At 47.0% G+C, this 15,463-nt stretch overlaps 1 protein-coding gene across 12 annotated transcripts in view; it reads right to left on the bottom strand.

The window, feature by feature from the left end:
- Nucleotides 1-15,463, bottom strand: part of BLTP1 (bridge-like lipid transfer protein family member 1) — a 1,988,102-nt gene that overhangs the window by 1,245,795 nt on the left and 726,844 nt on the right. For all 12 annotated transcript variants that reach the window (XM_085641559.1, XM_085641555.1, XM_085641564.1 and 9 more), the window contains one exon: nucleotides 13,437-13,634. In XM_085641559.1, coding sequence (XP_085497685.1) covers nucleotides 13,437-13,634 — 198 coding nt within the window. The remainder of the gene's footprint in view (nucleotides 1-13,436; nucleotides 13,635-15,463) is intronic.

Consider the following 15,463-nt stretch of genomic DNA (forward strand, 5'->3'; position numbering starts at 1 on the left):
TTTAAACCAAATAAAAATATTTTGAAAAAAAATTATGAGAATTGTAGATATGCAATTTAAAATAATGCTTAGAAGCAGAAAGGGCCAACTGTGGTTATCTGGTAGCACCAGAGCAGGACTAAGTCACAAGTTCAGGCCGACTGCGATGGAGCGCGGGCCAGATACAGGGAAACAGTAAGGCCCGCTAAACACAGTATGTTAAATCCTGGTGTGCTTTCTGCACAGCATTGCTTTGAGAGAATTTGAGTCGTCTGCCATTTTTTTCAATGAAGCTGTGCGGAGAGGCTTTGCATCGGTTCAGGTGGAGCTGGCAGCTGCGAGGCGAGGATTGTGACGCTCAATGTCAATTCACATGAGGCTGGCAGCTGTGCGGGGAGGCTTTCCGGGTCTTCACGTCAGTTCCAAGGGGGACTACAGCTGGACTGGCAGGGCAACTTCAGGCCCACTTCCATGGGTTCAGGGCTGAGGTGGCACCACTTGGGTGGCAGGACTCACAGCAGGCTGAGTCCAGGTGTATGGTTGAAGGTGGTTAGGCCATTTTCTTCTCCTGAGGCTCTGATTAGAAGGCCAGCCATCTAGCCCTTTGTGTCACTCTGGTGGTCCTAGATTCAGGATGCAGATCCAGTCCTTCTCATCCAGACAGCAGGGCAGCAGAGTAGCAGTTCTTCTTGCAGCAGAGCAGTACAAAAGAACAGCAGTCCTTTTGAGTCTTCCACAGGTCCAGAGGTGTACTAAAGAGTTAGGTCTGAGGGTCCAATATTTATACTAGGTGCCAGCTTTGAAGGAGAAGGCTTTGGAGGTTTCCATCCCCAGAGGTGTCTGGAATTTCCTGTCTCCCTGCACTTGCCCCAGCTTGTCTGGGGGCACACAAAACAAGTGTCAAACTCTTTGTGAGTGTGCTAAGGCAGAGCCTTTATGATGTGCAAGTGTGGTAGGTGACAGTTCCATCCCCCCTTCGAGTCAGAGATTGCTCATTCTGCCAACACCTACGCCTCCTTTGTCTCACTGTCAGGGAGAAAGACACAAATACCAAGTGCCAGTTACACCTAGTTACGTGACCCAGGATACAGGCTGGAGGCACCAAATAGTTAGAACATAAAATGCTAAAGTGTCATTGCCTGAATTGTGAGTTAAAATACCTCTCCACCAGTAAAGAGGGTTTTAAATTTCAATTCTTTACCTGCTCCCAATTTCAAGTTTTCGCTTATTAAATGTATCAGGGTACTCCAATGTTATCTTATGGGAGAGGTAGGCTTTGCAGTGGGAAAAAATGAATTTAAGAGTTTTTCACTAAGACGACAGGCATAAGTTAATAGTACATGTTCAACTTTTTTTAAAATGACAAGTAAATAAAATGTGCCATTTGGGTGCAAGCCAAATTCATAATTTTAAAAGTACAGAGTACAAGCATTTTAGCACCGCTTAAGCCCGCTGAACAAGGTTCCTTAAATCTTAGTGTGTCATCTGTGTGGCGTTGCTTTGTGAATCCTAAAGCAAGCAAAAAACGAAGTCTGCAAAAAAGGAGGAGTGAAGGCAAATAGTTGAGGGAAAACCACACCGAGGATGTCAGATCCAACAATACATCCAAGTAATCTTTAGTAGATAATGTATAGCCTACGACTTTATGGTCTCTAAACAATGCTATTAAGCTGTGGAAGGAAAGTGAGTGGATGATGCAGTGCACAAAAGAGAAAATCATTCTTTAGGTTTCAATCCTTTTGGTTAGAGAAAATAGAGAAAAAGAAAACAACTGTGGTCAGTGACTTAAGTGCCCCCTTTACCCTGTAAAGGAATCGCACAAAAAGTAATGGAAAACAGTGTGGAAAACAGTCTATGAAAGGAAGACAAGAACATTTTGTGAATATCCTGAGAACATAGGAGGGTCACCTTATTGCTGACAAGTCTCTCTGAACATGCCCAACGTCAAAAGCAAAATCCTTTAATACCATTTTGATTTCAAGGTGCAATTCCCAACAAGGGTCGGATTAACAGGTCCCTGTGATATGATAATACCACCCCTGCAATTACTGGGTAGGTTATCCTGGCACTATCATGAGCTTTCAGCAATAGAATTATTATTCCTGCAGAAAGCAGTGTCTGAGCACTGATAGCCACAGGCTATTCCAACATTCTTCCACAAATACAATCTGCCAGATTTTAGATCTAAGGAAAGAGCTTAAGGTGAAGTTTTAATCCATATCTCATAATTACCAAGAAACTTGAATTGAAGGGCTAAGTACGTCTCTAATACTTATGGAACACTTCATAATAGACTCCCTTTAAGAACTCGTTTGCAGCTTTAACATGGGTTAAAATAAAGTACCTAGGTTACAAAGATACTTAGGCCCCTAAGTGCAATTTAGGAGTGCAAACAGCAGCATTTATTAGGACAAAATCCAGTTCCCCAGTCTCAGAAATGGGAATAGTATGATTTTCTCTTGGTACTACAGGCTTTTTCACAGAGATTCCATCCGAGATCAATGGGGGAATTACAAATTGCAAACCCATATTTGTCTTCCTCTTCCACATGTGTAGACAGACACCTGCACAATTCTCAAAGTATAAATGGTTATACAAGTTAGAACCCTGAAAATCAATGTAAGATGCAGATTCCAAGGAGTACTTGGTAATGTTTTTGTGAATTCAAACAAATTCACAAACTTATACGTGAATACCTTTCATTCTTAAAACATGAAGATTTTGTGACTCAGATGCACAGACTTGACCCCTATAATGTGCGCTAGCTTGACCATGTCCAAATAGTATCACATGAAGTGGTTATTCACTGCAAGTGCAAGCAGCCCCACATTCTTAAAAAACACACGTGCCATATCACTATTAGTCTGCGAGTGCTCTAGGCTTTCTCTCGCTACCCAATCCTATGGTACCAGTGTTAACAAAGACCCATATAGAGAAGTAAAGAATTAAAGCAAGATTATTAATTGAGTGTAAAAGACTGACAACTGCTAAACAAGCCTTAGACAACAGGACTTTACCTGACGCCAAGAACACAATACCAATTCTACCTTTAATGAAACTGAAAACAAGATGACCCACTGCCTGTTTAAGTGCTACCTGTGAGCATATAAACCTACCTCCTGTTGCACTTAAAGCGCACATAATGAAGAATTACCAAAATATTTGACTGCACCAGACTAACAAAGCAAACCATGAAGACAAATAAAGATTTCAAGTTACGACATGATGTTTTAACCAGAAGTCATGTTAGGAAATGCCCCATCACTGAGGGAAAGGCCCCTCAATGAAAGTAGAGGAACAGGTTCAATATACTATACTGAAATGCATTGTTTGAATACTTCAGAGTGAAAGGTGGTGCCAACACCTGTGACTCAAATCCAAGATCCTGCCTGAGTCACCACATAATAGGAGACACTACTGACTTACTTGCATGTTTCACCAAGTGTGAGGAACAATCTACATGGAAGAGGCGACAATACACAAAAGGAGAATGACAGTGACACTCAGAAAAAGAGCTCCCTCCCGTAACATAGGAATCTTAGTCTGAATGTCCCGAAGTCGCTGGGGAAGCAGGAAGGCGTTGAGAGAGATGGTGTCCAGTCCGGAACCAATAAAGAGTAGAAAGCTGAATAGGTAGAAGTTGAGATGTGGGGAGGTTAACTGAAAGCTCCAGATCACGTCAGGTGATCACAGTCTGACAGTGGTCCAACAACAGCCGCCTTCAGCAGCCAACCATTTATGTATAGAAGCATGAAAATCACTGACTTGTATAGATGCTCCGCTGCCATCACAGTGACTTTTGTGAAGCGCAATTGGAGTGATGTTAATCCGAACAGGAAGACTACAAATTGATAGTGGGTGGATCATGCTATATGATTCAAGTATTTTCTTTAGGACTGTAGGATTGATATATTAAAGTATGCTTACTCCACATTAATGGACACCATCTAGTCCTCTAGTTAAACAGCAAAAGGACCTGTGCAATGTGCAGCATATTGAACTTGTCCTTACGATGGAAGTAGTTAAGGATGCAATGATCTAGTATGGGATGAAGACCCCCATCTTTCTCTGAAACATGAAGTTAATGGGAGTAACATTGCTACCCAATCTGGTTTTCAGAACCAATTCTATGACCCATTGCTCAACAGAGTCAGAACCTCATCCCACAGAAGAGTCAGCTGAGGCGACAGAAGAAACATAGTCAATGGGAAAAGACAACTCCCAGAAGGGAAGGGCATAGCCGCATTCGATAATGGCCATAATGTCAGTTTGCCGAGCAAAAGAACACCTGCCAGCCTGCAAGCCAGTCTAGGGTGACCTAAAGTAGCAGGGGCCAGGGTGGGGGAAAGAAAGGTTACTGCCGTCCTCAATAAACTTTGGAGCTGCCACATCACTTGTAATGGCAGAAATTAACCCTCAATGGGCCACTGTACAGGCTAGTGCTGTCAAAAAGGAAGGCCGCAGGAGTACACACTTAACTTGCATGAAACTTGTGAGCAGGGGAAGCCAGTGCCAAGGAGCGGGCTGTGGCTTGACACTATTTGAAGTGCTCTCGGGCTGAATAAGCCTTCTCGCTGAAAAGGTGAGCTCCTATAAAAGGGCTCTACGATACGTTTTCGTTTGAACATTGCTAGAGAACCCCGTGGAGTCATCATGCATGATGAGAGATGGCAACTGAGGAACCCATGGACTGTGCCACTGAGTCCACCATATCCAGGCCAGAACATAGGATTTTTTTGGCCACTTCTATACATCATGTAGCACTTCAAGAAAAATGGCTACAAAGGTGGTTGGGAAGGTTTGTAATCACCAACTATGCCATCTCCCAAAGAGCCTGGAGGTAACAAGCCAGATGACATGCTGCCTTAATGGACTAAACGAACAGGCTGCCCAAAGAGAAGACCTTCCCCCTACTTTCAATCTGTTTAGACCCTTCACCAGAAGGAAGAAACTTTGAAGTGACAGGCTTCTGTTTACAAGAGGAGAAAGCCTACAAAAAACAACTCACTGGAGAAGGGAGGGCGATCCAAAAATTCTGGAACCCAGACCAGACTATGTTGACAGGCAATCTGACATTTTATCCCAATAGCAGAAGCTATATTGCTCCATTTGACCAAAAGCACAAGTTACTTACCTTTGGTAACGATATATCTGTAAGAAACATTAGTTAGTGATACATTCCTTACCTTAGAATATCCCCAGGCGTCAGACTGGATCCAGAAAGTTTTAGTCAGCAGTACCCCTGCGCATCGGAAGGTGGCGTCGTGCGGCTCCACGTCCATCGCTGGCATCGTAGGCACCGAGATGACGTCATGGAGACTACTTAGGCGCTGACCACTGGTGCCATGAAACTAGGGCCCAGAAAGGGATGACCTTAACCCTAGAAATCAGTTCGCAGAACAGGGAGGATGAGTGGGGCAGTAAGGAATCTATTACTAACTAATGTTTCTTACAGATATATCGTTACCGAAGGTAAGTAACTGATGCATCTGAAAGAAACACGTTAGTGATAGATTCCTTACCTTAGAATAGATACCCCAGCAATACCAACCTCAGTGGAGGGTCTGCGAACCAAGATCACACCAGAAAGTCTTGGAGAACAGGACGGCCAAAGAAGCCGTCTCTCCGGACTTGGCTGTCCAGGCAGTAGTGCTTGGTAAACGTGTGCAGCGAGGCCCACGTAGCTGCCTGACAGATGTCCTGCAAGGGAATGCCGCGTCCCAAGGCAGTAGTGGCTGCCGTTGCCCTGGTAAAATCGGCATGCAGCCGCAAAGGAGGATCCTTCTAAGCCAATGAGTAACAGGCTGTGATGCACAGAACAACCCACCGAGATGGCCCGACCTTTCTTGGCACCCACGTAGCCAACAAAAAGTTGGTAATTCACCCGGAACCATTGTGTGCACTTCAGATAGAACGAGAACGCACGTTTTGGGTCCAGGCGGTGGAGCCTTTTATCCTCCTTTGAAGGATGTGGAGGCGGAAAGAAGGTGGGCAAGGTGATAGTCTGCCCGATGTGGAAGGGCGTGACAACCTTTGGCAAGAAAGAAGGATGAGTCCTTAGAACCACTATGTTCGGATGAACAGAGAGAAAAGGAGGTTGAGAAGAAAGAGCCTGGAGCTCACTCACTCATCTGGCAGAGGTGATAGCTACCAGGAAAGACGTCTTGAAAGTGAGAAAACGTAAGGGACAGTTATGAAGTGGCTCAAAGGGAGCGCACATCAGATAGGTCAAGACAAAATTTAAGTCCCATTGAGGCATGATGAAAGGCACGGGAGGACTTAAAAAGAGAAGGCTGATCTGGAAGCCGTAGATAGCCAGAAATGGGCGAGAGATAGCCCTTGATAGTGCCCAGAGCAGAGCCCTGCTGGGCCAAAGAGAGAAGGAACAGAAGAACCTTGGAAAGAGGGGCAGAAAGGGGATCCACAGCCTTTGCTGTGCACCATGCCACAAACTTGTTCCACCTGCAGGCGTATACTGTCTTAGTGGAGGGACGCCTGGCTGCCAGAATAATATAACCAACTTCGGAAGGAAAGTCGAAAGCTGCCAACTGTCGCCGCTCAATCTCCATACATGGAGGTGGAGGCTGGACAGGTTCGGGTGGAGGACTGTCCTCTGCTGCTGCGACAGAAGATCGTCCCGAAGAGGCAGCCGGATCGGGGGATCAATCACCATGCTGAGTAGCTCGGGATACCAGCATCTTCGTGCCCAATCCGGAGCCACAAGAATGACTTGGGCCCGATCGCGCCGGATCTTCTTCAGCAGTCTGGGCAGAAGTGGTATAGGCGGAAAGGCGCACAACAGACGGCAGCTCCACTTGTGATAAAAAGCGTAGCTGAGCGAGCGCCGCCTTGGAAATTCCAGCGCGCAGAACTGAAGACATTGCACATTCTCTTCAGTGGCGAATAGATCTAACCAAAGCTCTCCCCACTGCAGTAAGAGACCTTGCGCCACGTCCGAGTTCAGACGCCATTCGTGATCCATCAAGCACCGGCAGCTGAGTTCGTCCGTCCTGGCGTTCAGAGAACCTGCCAGGTGTTGAACCACCAGGGAAATGCCCTGATGGTCCAGCCATGTCCAGAGGCGCAGAGCCTCCTGACATAGGGTCCACGACCCCACGCCGCCCTGCTGTTGCAGTACTACATGTCGGTAGTGTTGTCCGTAAACACCTGCACTACACTTCCCCGGACAGAGGGAAGGAATGTTCTCAGTGTAAGTCGGATCGCCAAAGCTCCAAAGGGTTGATATGGAGCCGGGACTCCGCCGGAGACCAGAGGCCTCTGATCTCCGCCTCTCCCACGTGGTCGCCCCATCCCAGGAGGGAAACAGTCACCATTGTGTGCTCCAGTTGGAGAAGGGAGAGGGACCTGCCATTGACCCAATCGTGATTCGTGAGCCACCACTGCAAGTGTCGAGCAGAGCCCTCTGAGATCTGGACATGATCGGACAGGTTGCCCTGATGTTGTGCCCACTGGAACTTCAGGTCCCACCGCAGAGCCCGCATATGCCATCTGGCATGTTGCACTAGCAGGATGCAGGATGCAGGAGGCCATCAGGCCCAGGAGCCGGAGGGTCAGCCTGACTGAAACCCGGGAAAGAGGCTGAAAGATCGGAATCATAGCCTGAATATCCAGGACTCGCTGCTCAGGAGGATAAACCCGACACTGAGGCAAGTCCAGAACCGCTCCGATGAAGGGGAGCATCTGAGAGGGACTCAGGTGCGACTTCGTCATGTTGATGGAGAACACCAGCAAATGCAGGAGGTCGGCCATAGACTGGAGGTGGGAGACGACTGCCTGGGGCAAGCCCACCTTCAACAACCAGTCGTCGAGATAGGGGAAGACTGTAACCCCTGATCAGTGCAGAGGAGCTGCGACCATCACTATCACTTCCGTGAACACCCGAGGGGCACTGGCAAGGCCGAAGGGGAGCACGACAAACAAAGTACACTTGGCCTACCGTGAACCGCAGGTAACGCTGGTGGGCTGGCAGGACGGGGATATGAAAACATGCTTCCTGCAAGTCCAATGCTACCAACCAGTCTCTGGGGTCGAGGGCAGCCAAGACCTGAGCTAGAGTCAACATCTTGAACTTCTCCCTCCGGAGGAAGCGGTTGACGTTCCTGAGGTCCAAGATGGGACGCAGGCCCCCTCCTTCCTTCTTGGGGACCAGAAAGTAGTGAGAATAACAACCACGTCCTACTTCTGGCCCAGAACACGCTCGATGGCCCCCTTGGCCAAGAAGGCTGCCTGTCCCGCCACGGCGGGAACCACGTCCACGCTGAGGTTGGTTCTGCGCAGGCTTGGAGCTGAACAAACGTGTCGGGGTGCCCCTTCTGTGGCCACGAAAGGAACGAAAAGCAGACGTGGCCAGGCGCGTGGTGGAGAGATTTAAGGACTTGGCCGTAGCCCGAGAGTCCTTAAAACGCTCCAGCGCACTATCTGCCTTATCGCCAAACAGGTGAGTGCCATCAAAGGACATGTCCATAGGAGAACTTTGTACATCCCCTGAAAAACCAGTGGACTGCAACCAGGTGTGGCGACGGAGGGCCACTGTCATGGTAATCGCCCTACCCAGTGAGTCCGCGGTGTCCAGTCCACACCTGACGGCGAGCTTTGCTGCATCTTTCCCCTCAGCAACAGCTTGGGAAAGCACTGTCCGAGCCTCCTCCGGACACTGAGGCAGCGCCTGTGCAACTGTGTCCCACACAGAGTGGGAATAGCAGCCCAAGAGGCATGCGGTGTTCACTGACCGCAGCCCTAAGCTGGCAGATGAAAACAGTTTCTTGCCGAACTGTTCCAGCTTCTTGGATTGCTTTTCCAGCAGAGAGGTAGGCAATGCACTTTGGGAAGTCGAGGCCTGGATGACCAGGCTCACCGGGGTTGGGTGGGTAGACAGACAAGCAGGGTCACCCGGAGCCGGGCGATGACGCCTGGCTACGGTCCTATCCACAGGAACCCCCGTGGCTGGTCTAGACCAGGTGCCCATCAAGACGTCACTTAAGGCCTCATTGAACGGCAGCAGGGGCTCCAAAGAGCTTGCCGCCGGCTGAAGCACCTCAGTGAGGAGATTAGTCTTGAGGGTCATCATAGGCAGGTCGTGGTCAAGGGCCTCAGCTGCTCTACGAAGCACCACAGTGTATGTAGCTCCCTCCTCTACGGCCACCGCAGGAGGAGAAAGAAAACCAGGTTCAGAACGGTCAAGCCCACCGGCATCCTCTAGCTCTTTGGTCCAAACCTGTTCCGACCCGCACTGCCGTGCAAGAGGGCCCTCAGTCCCCTTCTTCCACCGCCCAAGAACAGGCTGCGGAGGCAGGACAGGGGAATATAAATAGTCGAATGGTGCCAGACGGCGGAGTCGGTCCGGCTCCGAGTCTCAATGAGGGTCGCAACTAGGAGCAAAATTGTCTGGAAACCTGGGCAAAAGCGGTGGCGGAACGAACGGAACACACTGAGGCGCCGGGATCGAAGCCGCGGGCGGCGCCGGGACCGGAGCTGCCGACGGAGGTCCCTGTGGTGCCGGGGCCAGAGCCACTGCGGCGGAGGTTCCTGCGGCACAGGGGCCGGCGCCAGAGGCCTGAAGAGGCGGTCCATGGCTGCAAGAAAATCTTGCGCCTGGGCAGGAGTGGCCGACGAACCCAGATAGGGCGGGTAGGTCGCAGGACTCACAGGCTCCAAAGGCCCCCTCGTCCGCGTCCAGAGACCGACGGGTGGGGGGACGTTGGAGATCAGAAACGCTTCTTCGACTTCTTCCTATGTCATCTCTTACCCGATTCCGGGTGTGAAGACTTCGACCCCGAGGAGCGATGATGATGGCTCCACGATTGGTCCCTCAATCGACCCCTGGATCTCGAACGGCCCGGAGACGACTGCTGGGCCTCTAGCAGCTTACGGAACCGCTACTGTAAGGCCTTCAGAGCCATGGCCAGACAGTCGGAACATGACCGGGAGTCATGGTCGTGCTCCAGACAGTAGAGACAGACGCCATGGGGGTCGGCCACCGACATCGTGCGGCGGCACGCCCCGCAGGACTTAAACCGAGGCATCCCTACATGGCACCAGGCGTCAAAGACTCAAAAGGAGAAGATAAAAAGTCTCAAAAGTATAGTCAAAAAGTGACTAGGGTACGTGCTCTAACCGGATCTGCGCTTGCTGGCGCGGAAAAAGAAAGAACTGACGTCAGCGCGCATGGGTGGCGCCTAAGTAGTCTCCGTGATGTCATCTCGACGCCTACAACACCAGCGACGGACGCGGATCCGCACGACGCCACCTTCCGACGCACAGGGGTACTGCTGACGAAAACTTTCCGGATCCAGTCTGACTCCTGGGGACATTCTAAGGTAAGGAATCTATCACGAACGTGTTTCTTTCAGATTGGAGTCCTTCAAAGCTTCACTAAATGGAAACAAAGGCTTCAAAGTAAAGGAAACAGGCATTAGAATTCCCAATAGGAGATATGCATTCTCCTTCACAGCAATTCTAGAACTTCAGCAGTCCTACGTAAAACGGCTGTAAAATAGACCACCTTATCAGTAGAAGGATCCAAAGGACACTTCACATCCACTTCAGAGGAAGTATCTAGCGACTGACATACTGCAGGGTCAAATATTCACCCACAACCATACCAATAGAAAAGAGAACTGGCAAAATTACCACGGTCATCATGTTAAACAACTAAAGTATTCATCTTGAGTCTGTAGAAGGATTCTTTAGTCACCATCTGCTGCAACTGATGAAAATGGCATTTGTGTTTTGAAAGTTTGGCACTGTCTGCATTAGATTTAAAATCAGCAGCTGGAGTGTTGTGGACAGGTCCGACCACTGATACCGGTGGCAGAGCAATCAGCAAGGTGTTCAGTGGCAGAAGAAGTGCTGCCAGTGCAGGAATGGTGTCACGAGGAGGTAGTGCAGGGTCAACAGGGGTCAGCGACAAAACCATTGGCAAAAACCCATTGGAAAGTTCCTTGGGGACAGAAGGCACACCTCAAAGAACTTGCATGAAGCAGAAGATAGCCAGAACAGACTGGATGGGAGCTGCAATCTGAAGGCAATCCAGGTGCTGGAAACTCTAGAAAAGGAGCAGGACACACTGTGCCCAGAGCAAAGTCTCCCAAAAAATGCATCTTCCCCAATATATACGCTTCGAGAACAATGCATCTTCCCCAAAATAGGCTTCGAGGACAATGCTGAGGCCAAAGTTGGGGCTAAGATTCTGCCGACTTAAAGACCTTTACAAATAAGAAGCAATGTCTAGAATTCCACAAAGGGTGCTTAATGTGGGGTGATTTGTCTTTGTACTTGGAAGCAGCAGGCTCCAAAGACCTACTTGTCATAGGCAAGCTGGAGAGAGATGTGCAGCAGGATCTGGAGCACGACCTGAGATGGAGAGGGGTCTGGCAATCTCTGCAGGCATGCTTTGCCTCACGGTCTTCAGTGGTCTTGGTGAACATGAGCCTGCATTTCGCAGACAACACAACCTGGAGTCATGTTTGGTTACCATGCATCAGAGAAGGACTGTGTGGGTCTGGAAGTGATATCGTTTTTTTGGCAAGAACAATACTGTTTAATATTTGGTGGAGATGTACCGGCAACACACGGCAAACCACCTATTTTCAAGGAATATGTTCAGAGAAGAACAACTCCCAATCGGCATTGATGGGGATGTGAAATAAAAGGAACAGACATAAGTATGCTGGGATGGAGCAATATATGGGTCTGTGGTGTCACAGATCCCAGAATCCCAGTCAGAGCTGTGGCACTACTTTTTTAAATGGGAGAGCTATTTTCACTTTTACGGATCCAGCCTTGCACACACGGAGGTGATTCAAGAGGAAAGCAGTCTGTAAGTAGAATTATCCATAAGAAATAAAGTGTATTGAGGTTTTAATGTCTATTAGGTCATTAATATCTCTAGCTCCCTGGTTTGTCTGATTTCAGACTTCTGAAAGCATACAAGGGACACATTACAGAAACTGTGTGGCTGGTTGCTGCAACTCTATGTCTACTAGTGATGGCACTCTACTTTTTATTAAAAAGAAGTTTTGTTTTCTCACTGGATGTTCTTTTTTTTGCCACGGGAAGCTTTCTCCCATGTCTGTACATCTTCTACCTTAACTTCTACTACAAAAGCTTGCCAGTGCAACACACCTCGCTAGTCCAACCTTCTAAGTTTACTATTCAAACGTGTTACAGCAACATTGAGCTCTAGTCTGTGCATTAAGTAGAGGGCCTAAATGATAGTTCTTTTAAAAGTAATTGTAGTCATATTAATAGGTGGGTTTTAAATTGGCTGTGAGTACATCGTTTTTCAGGGAAAAAACTATCAACCAAATTGTCATTTTAAAAATCTATATTCAACCAAAAGCCCTAATACGCCCTAAAAGTGAGCACCTTGCATTACTGTGGATCAGTAGGGTACCAGAAACAACTGGTGAACCGTTTTGTGAATCACAATTCTTGCAGTTGATGATCACTTACTGCATAAAGCCTGCCCAACAAATATAGGGCAGACCAACACTGTTTTGAGGTATAGTCGTTTAAAACTGTTTTCTTCTGCGTAACACATAGGCTAGCCACATCACAAGTCTCCTTCAAAGAGATACCTGTGTGCAAGAGTCCATTGAAGTTTAATGAATTACAAGAAAAAATATACAAAAGTCATGGATCTTTTTTTATATTGCAATAAGACTGGTGAACAAACATCCGAAGACAGAAGCCTCTACACAAAGGAATGATCAAGACTTCCAGTGTTATATTAACTATTGCATTGTTCAAGGCTAAAAAGATATTCTGCTTTAAAGCTTTCACAGTTCTCACAATAAATCAAGGCATCAACCCACCACATACTCAATCCAAACAAACCAGTGTCACAGGCAATGTCATGTAATATCCAGGAATATATTTAGAGGAAATGTGGATTTCAACAGAACCCCCCGGCCCCTCACATTATGGCCCTACCATTGGGAAAATTATTTCCCTAGGAGAAATCCCTACTTCGGCACCTCCACCGCCTTCTCTTGCTACCCAGAGATCACGCTTAAAACTGCCATACTGGTTAACTCCCAATACCACAAAGATCAGAATTCATGGGTGTTGACAGCATTTTCCATGGCTATTTTCCTAAAACTACCCAGTATTTCAAACAGTCTACCTACTAGCAGAATATCCAGATGTCTAAGGTGCATCTTTAGACAAAACATGTCTGCAGATCCTGATTCTGTTTAGCAGAACTTTGTTTTCGTTATTCTCAGGTCACTTTTCCGAACATTGAAGTTCAACTTGGGGGTGCAAAGCTTTGTGAATCAGGACTTATGTAACTATTCATGAATTCATCATTCATCTCTGAAAATGTAATAATCAACAAAGTACTACGTATCAGACATATTTATAACACTGAATGAAGAAACATTAACTTTTCTTTTTTTTTTTTTAAAAAAAGCAAAACTATTCAAAGGTTTTACCTTTTACTGTGAGATTTTCGATTCCACATTCAAACATTATCCATCCCCATTTTTCCTGGCTGGGACCAATCTTTGTTGAATCTGTTACAGCCGGTTGCTCCGTTTCATCAACAAACGTGAACTCATCAAGTTCTTCCAGGGTGAAGAGAACCTTTGATTTTTCAAATGGAATGGTAGTGATTGCGCAAGTTCCGGCATCTGAAAAACAAAATGTATTAATAGGGACCCTCCTGATTACTACTTATTTCCAGCAACAGTTAACTTGGCTTTTAAACACCTTCAGTAAATTATGAGATGTCCCAATCCCCTCGTGTAGGCTGGACCAGGGTCCCAAGCTGCTATTGTAATTGGCACATTTCTTGCTCTACGTGTATTCTCACTTTGAGTTCAGTTACTTAAATAGTAGTAGGGGTAGTATAGCAGAGTAATATACTCAAAATGGTCCTTATGTACTTTTGTCATTACACAAATTTAAGCAAAATCATCATTCATGAGGTCACCAATAACTCCTAGAACAATAATTGGTAAAGCGCACATTGCATGTTTTAACACCCACTGTGAAATCATAGGTTCAATTATGTCTATCAATAAGTGGAATGCAACAGCAAATCATCTAACCGTAGAGGCTCTGTATTTTACAGTTCGTACACAGTAAACGTGAAGTGTGGATGACCACTTGTGCTGTTGAGACTGAGGGCCTGCTTTAGAGTTTGTCAGATGGGTAACTTGTCAGAAACAGGACAGATAAGCGGTCCGCCTTATTAAAAGTGTATTATATCCTAATGCCCTTGTAATAGGACAGAAAGGATAGCTGTCACATTTGTGACAGTAGCCATCCACTAAACTCTAAATCAGTCTCAGAGCGAGGAAAAAGGGAATTTAAGTCTTTGTAGAAACTGCTTTCTCATCTAAAAGCATTGCTAATTCAGATTTCACAAGTAATTTCAAATCTATTGTTAAGTAAGGCGAATGGGGAGTGATGAATCGAGGGATAGCGGGACAGACCCCACAACCCACACAAGAAAGCTCAGTGGCAACGCCTTCCACGGGGGGGCCAGCCCCAAATCAAAGGGGAGAGACACAAGGAGACCCCGCATGAATGATGAGACCCATAGACCTCAAGTTAATTGGACCCGGCAGAGGGGGGGGGGGGGGAGTTGACGGGAGGGGTTTGTAGGGGGGGGGGGGGGGAGTTTATATACAGTTGAGTTATGGTGAAGCCTAAAAATATGGTTTGGACAATGAAGATGGAGAATCCTCCACAGAGGCGACCTTAGGCTTAATTGCTGGGGTGTATCATTGTTAAAACGTTTACCACCTCGGCTGAGGTGGACGAGCTGTAGGATTGTTTCTGTACATTGTCTGCTAGTTTGAAGGAATAAAATAATCAAGAATTTTTTTTTATTTTTTTAAAGTAAGGCGAATGTTACTTACCCCATAAACATCCATTTGTGGCATGTAGTGCTGTAGATTGACATGCTGTGCAAATTCCTGCCATGAAGTGTTGGCTCGGATATGTGCAACTTGTTTTTCTTCGAAGACGTTTTAGAGTCACAGGGTGCAATGATTTCACTTATGGCTGGTAATGCGCATGGGTATCAGCTCCATTGGTAAGATTGTTTTTTCTGCAGAGCATATGAAGATTGAAATGGAGCTTAGCGACACAGAATAAGATGACCATACAAAGAAAGAAGAAGGAAAAGTATCTGCACCATCCAAAGGATTCTGAGAAGGAGGGTGGACGCCTGTGAATCTATAGCACTACATGCCACAGATGCTTACAGGGTAAAATTTTCAGTTTGTGGCTTGTGCAGCTGTAGATATACATGCTGTGCACAGACTGTAAAGAAGTCCTTCCCGAAACGGTGGCTAGCCAGAGCATGTTGCAAAGGTTGAAAAAGCGTACGAAGCACATCTTGGCCAAAGTTAGCTTGTTGGCCAGCTAAGATATCTACACAGTAAATCGTGGTGAAAGTGTGTTGAGTATACCAGACAGCTGCTTTGCATAAGTCATCTATTCAAATGTT

Source organism: Triturus cristatus, chromosome 2_2 (assembly GCF_964204655.1).
Source record: "Triturus cristatus chromosome 2_2, aTriCri1.1, whole genome shotgun sequence".
In the NCBI taxonomy this organism is placed as follows: domain Eukaryota; kingdom Metazoa; phylum Chordata; class Amphibia; order Caudata; family Salamandridae; genus Triturus; species Triturus cristatus.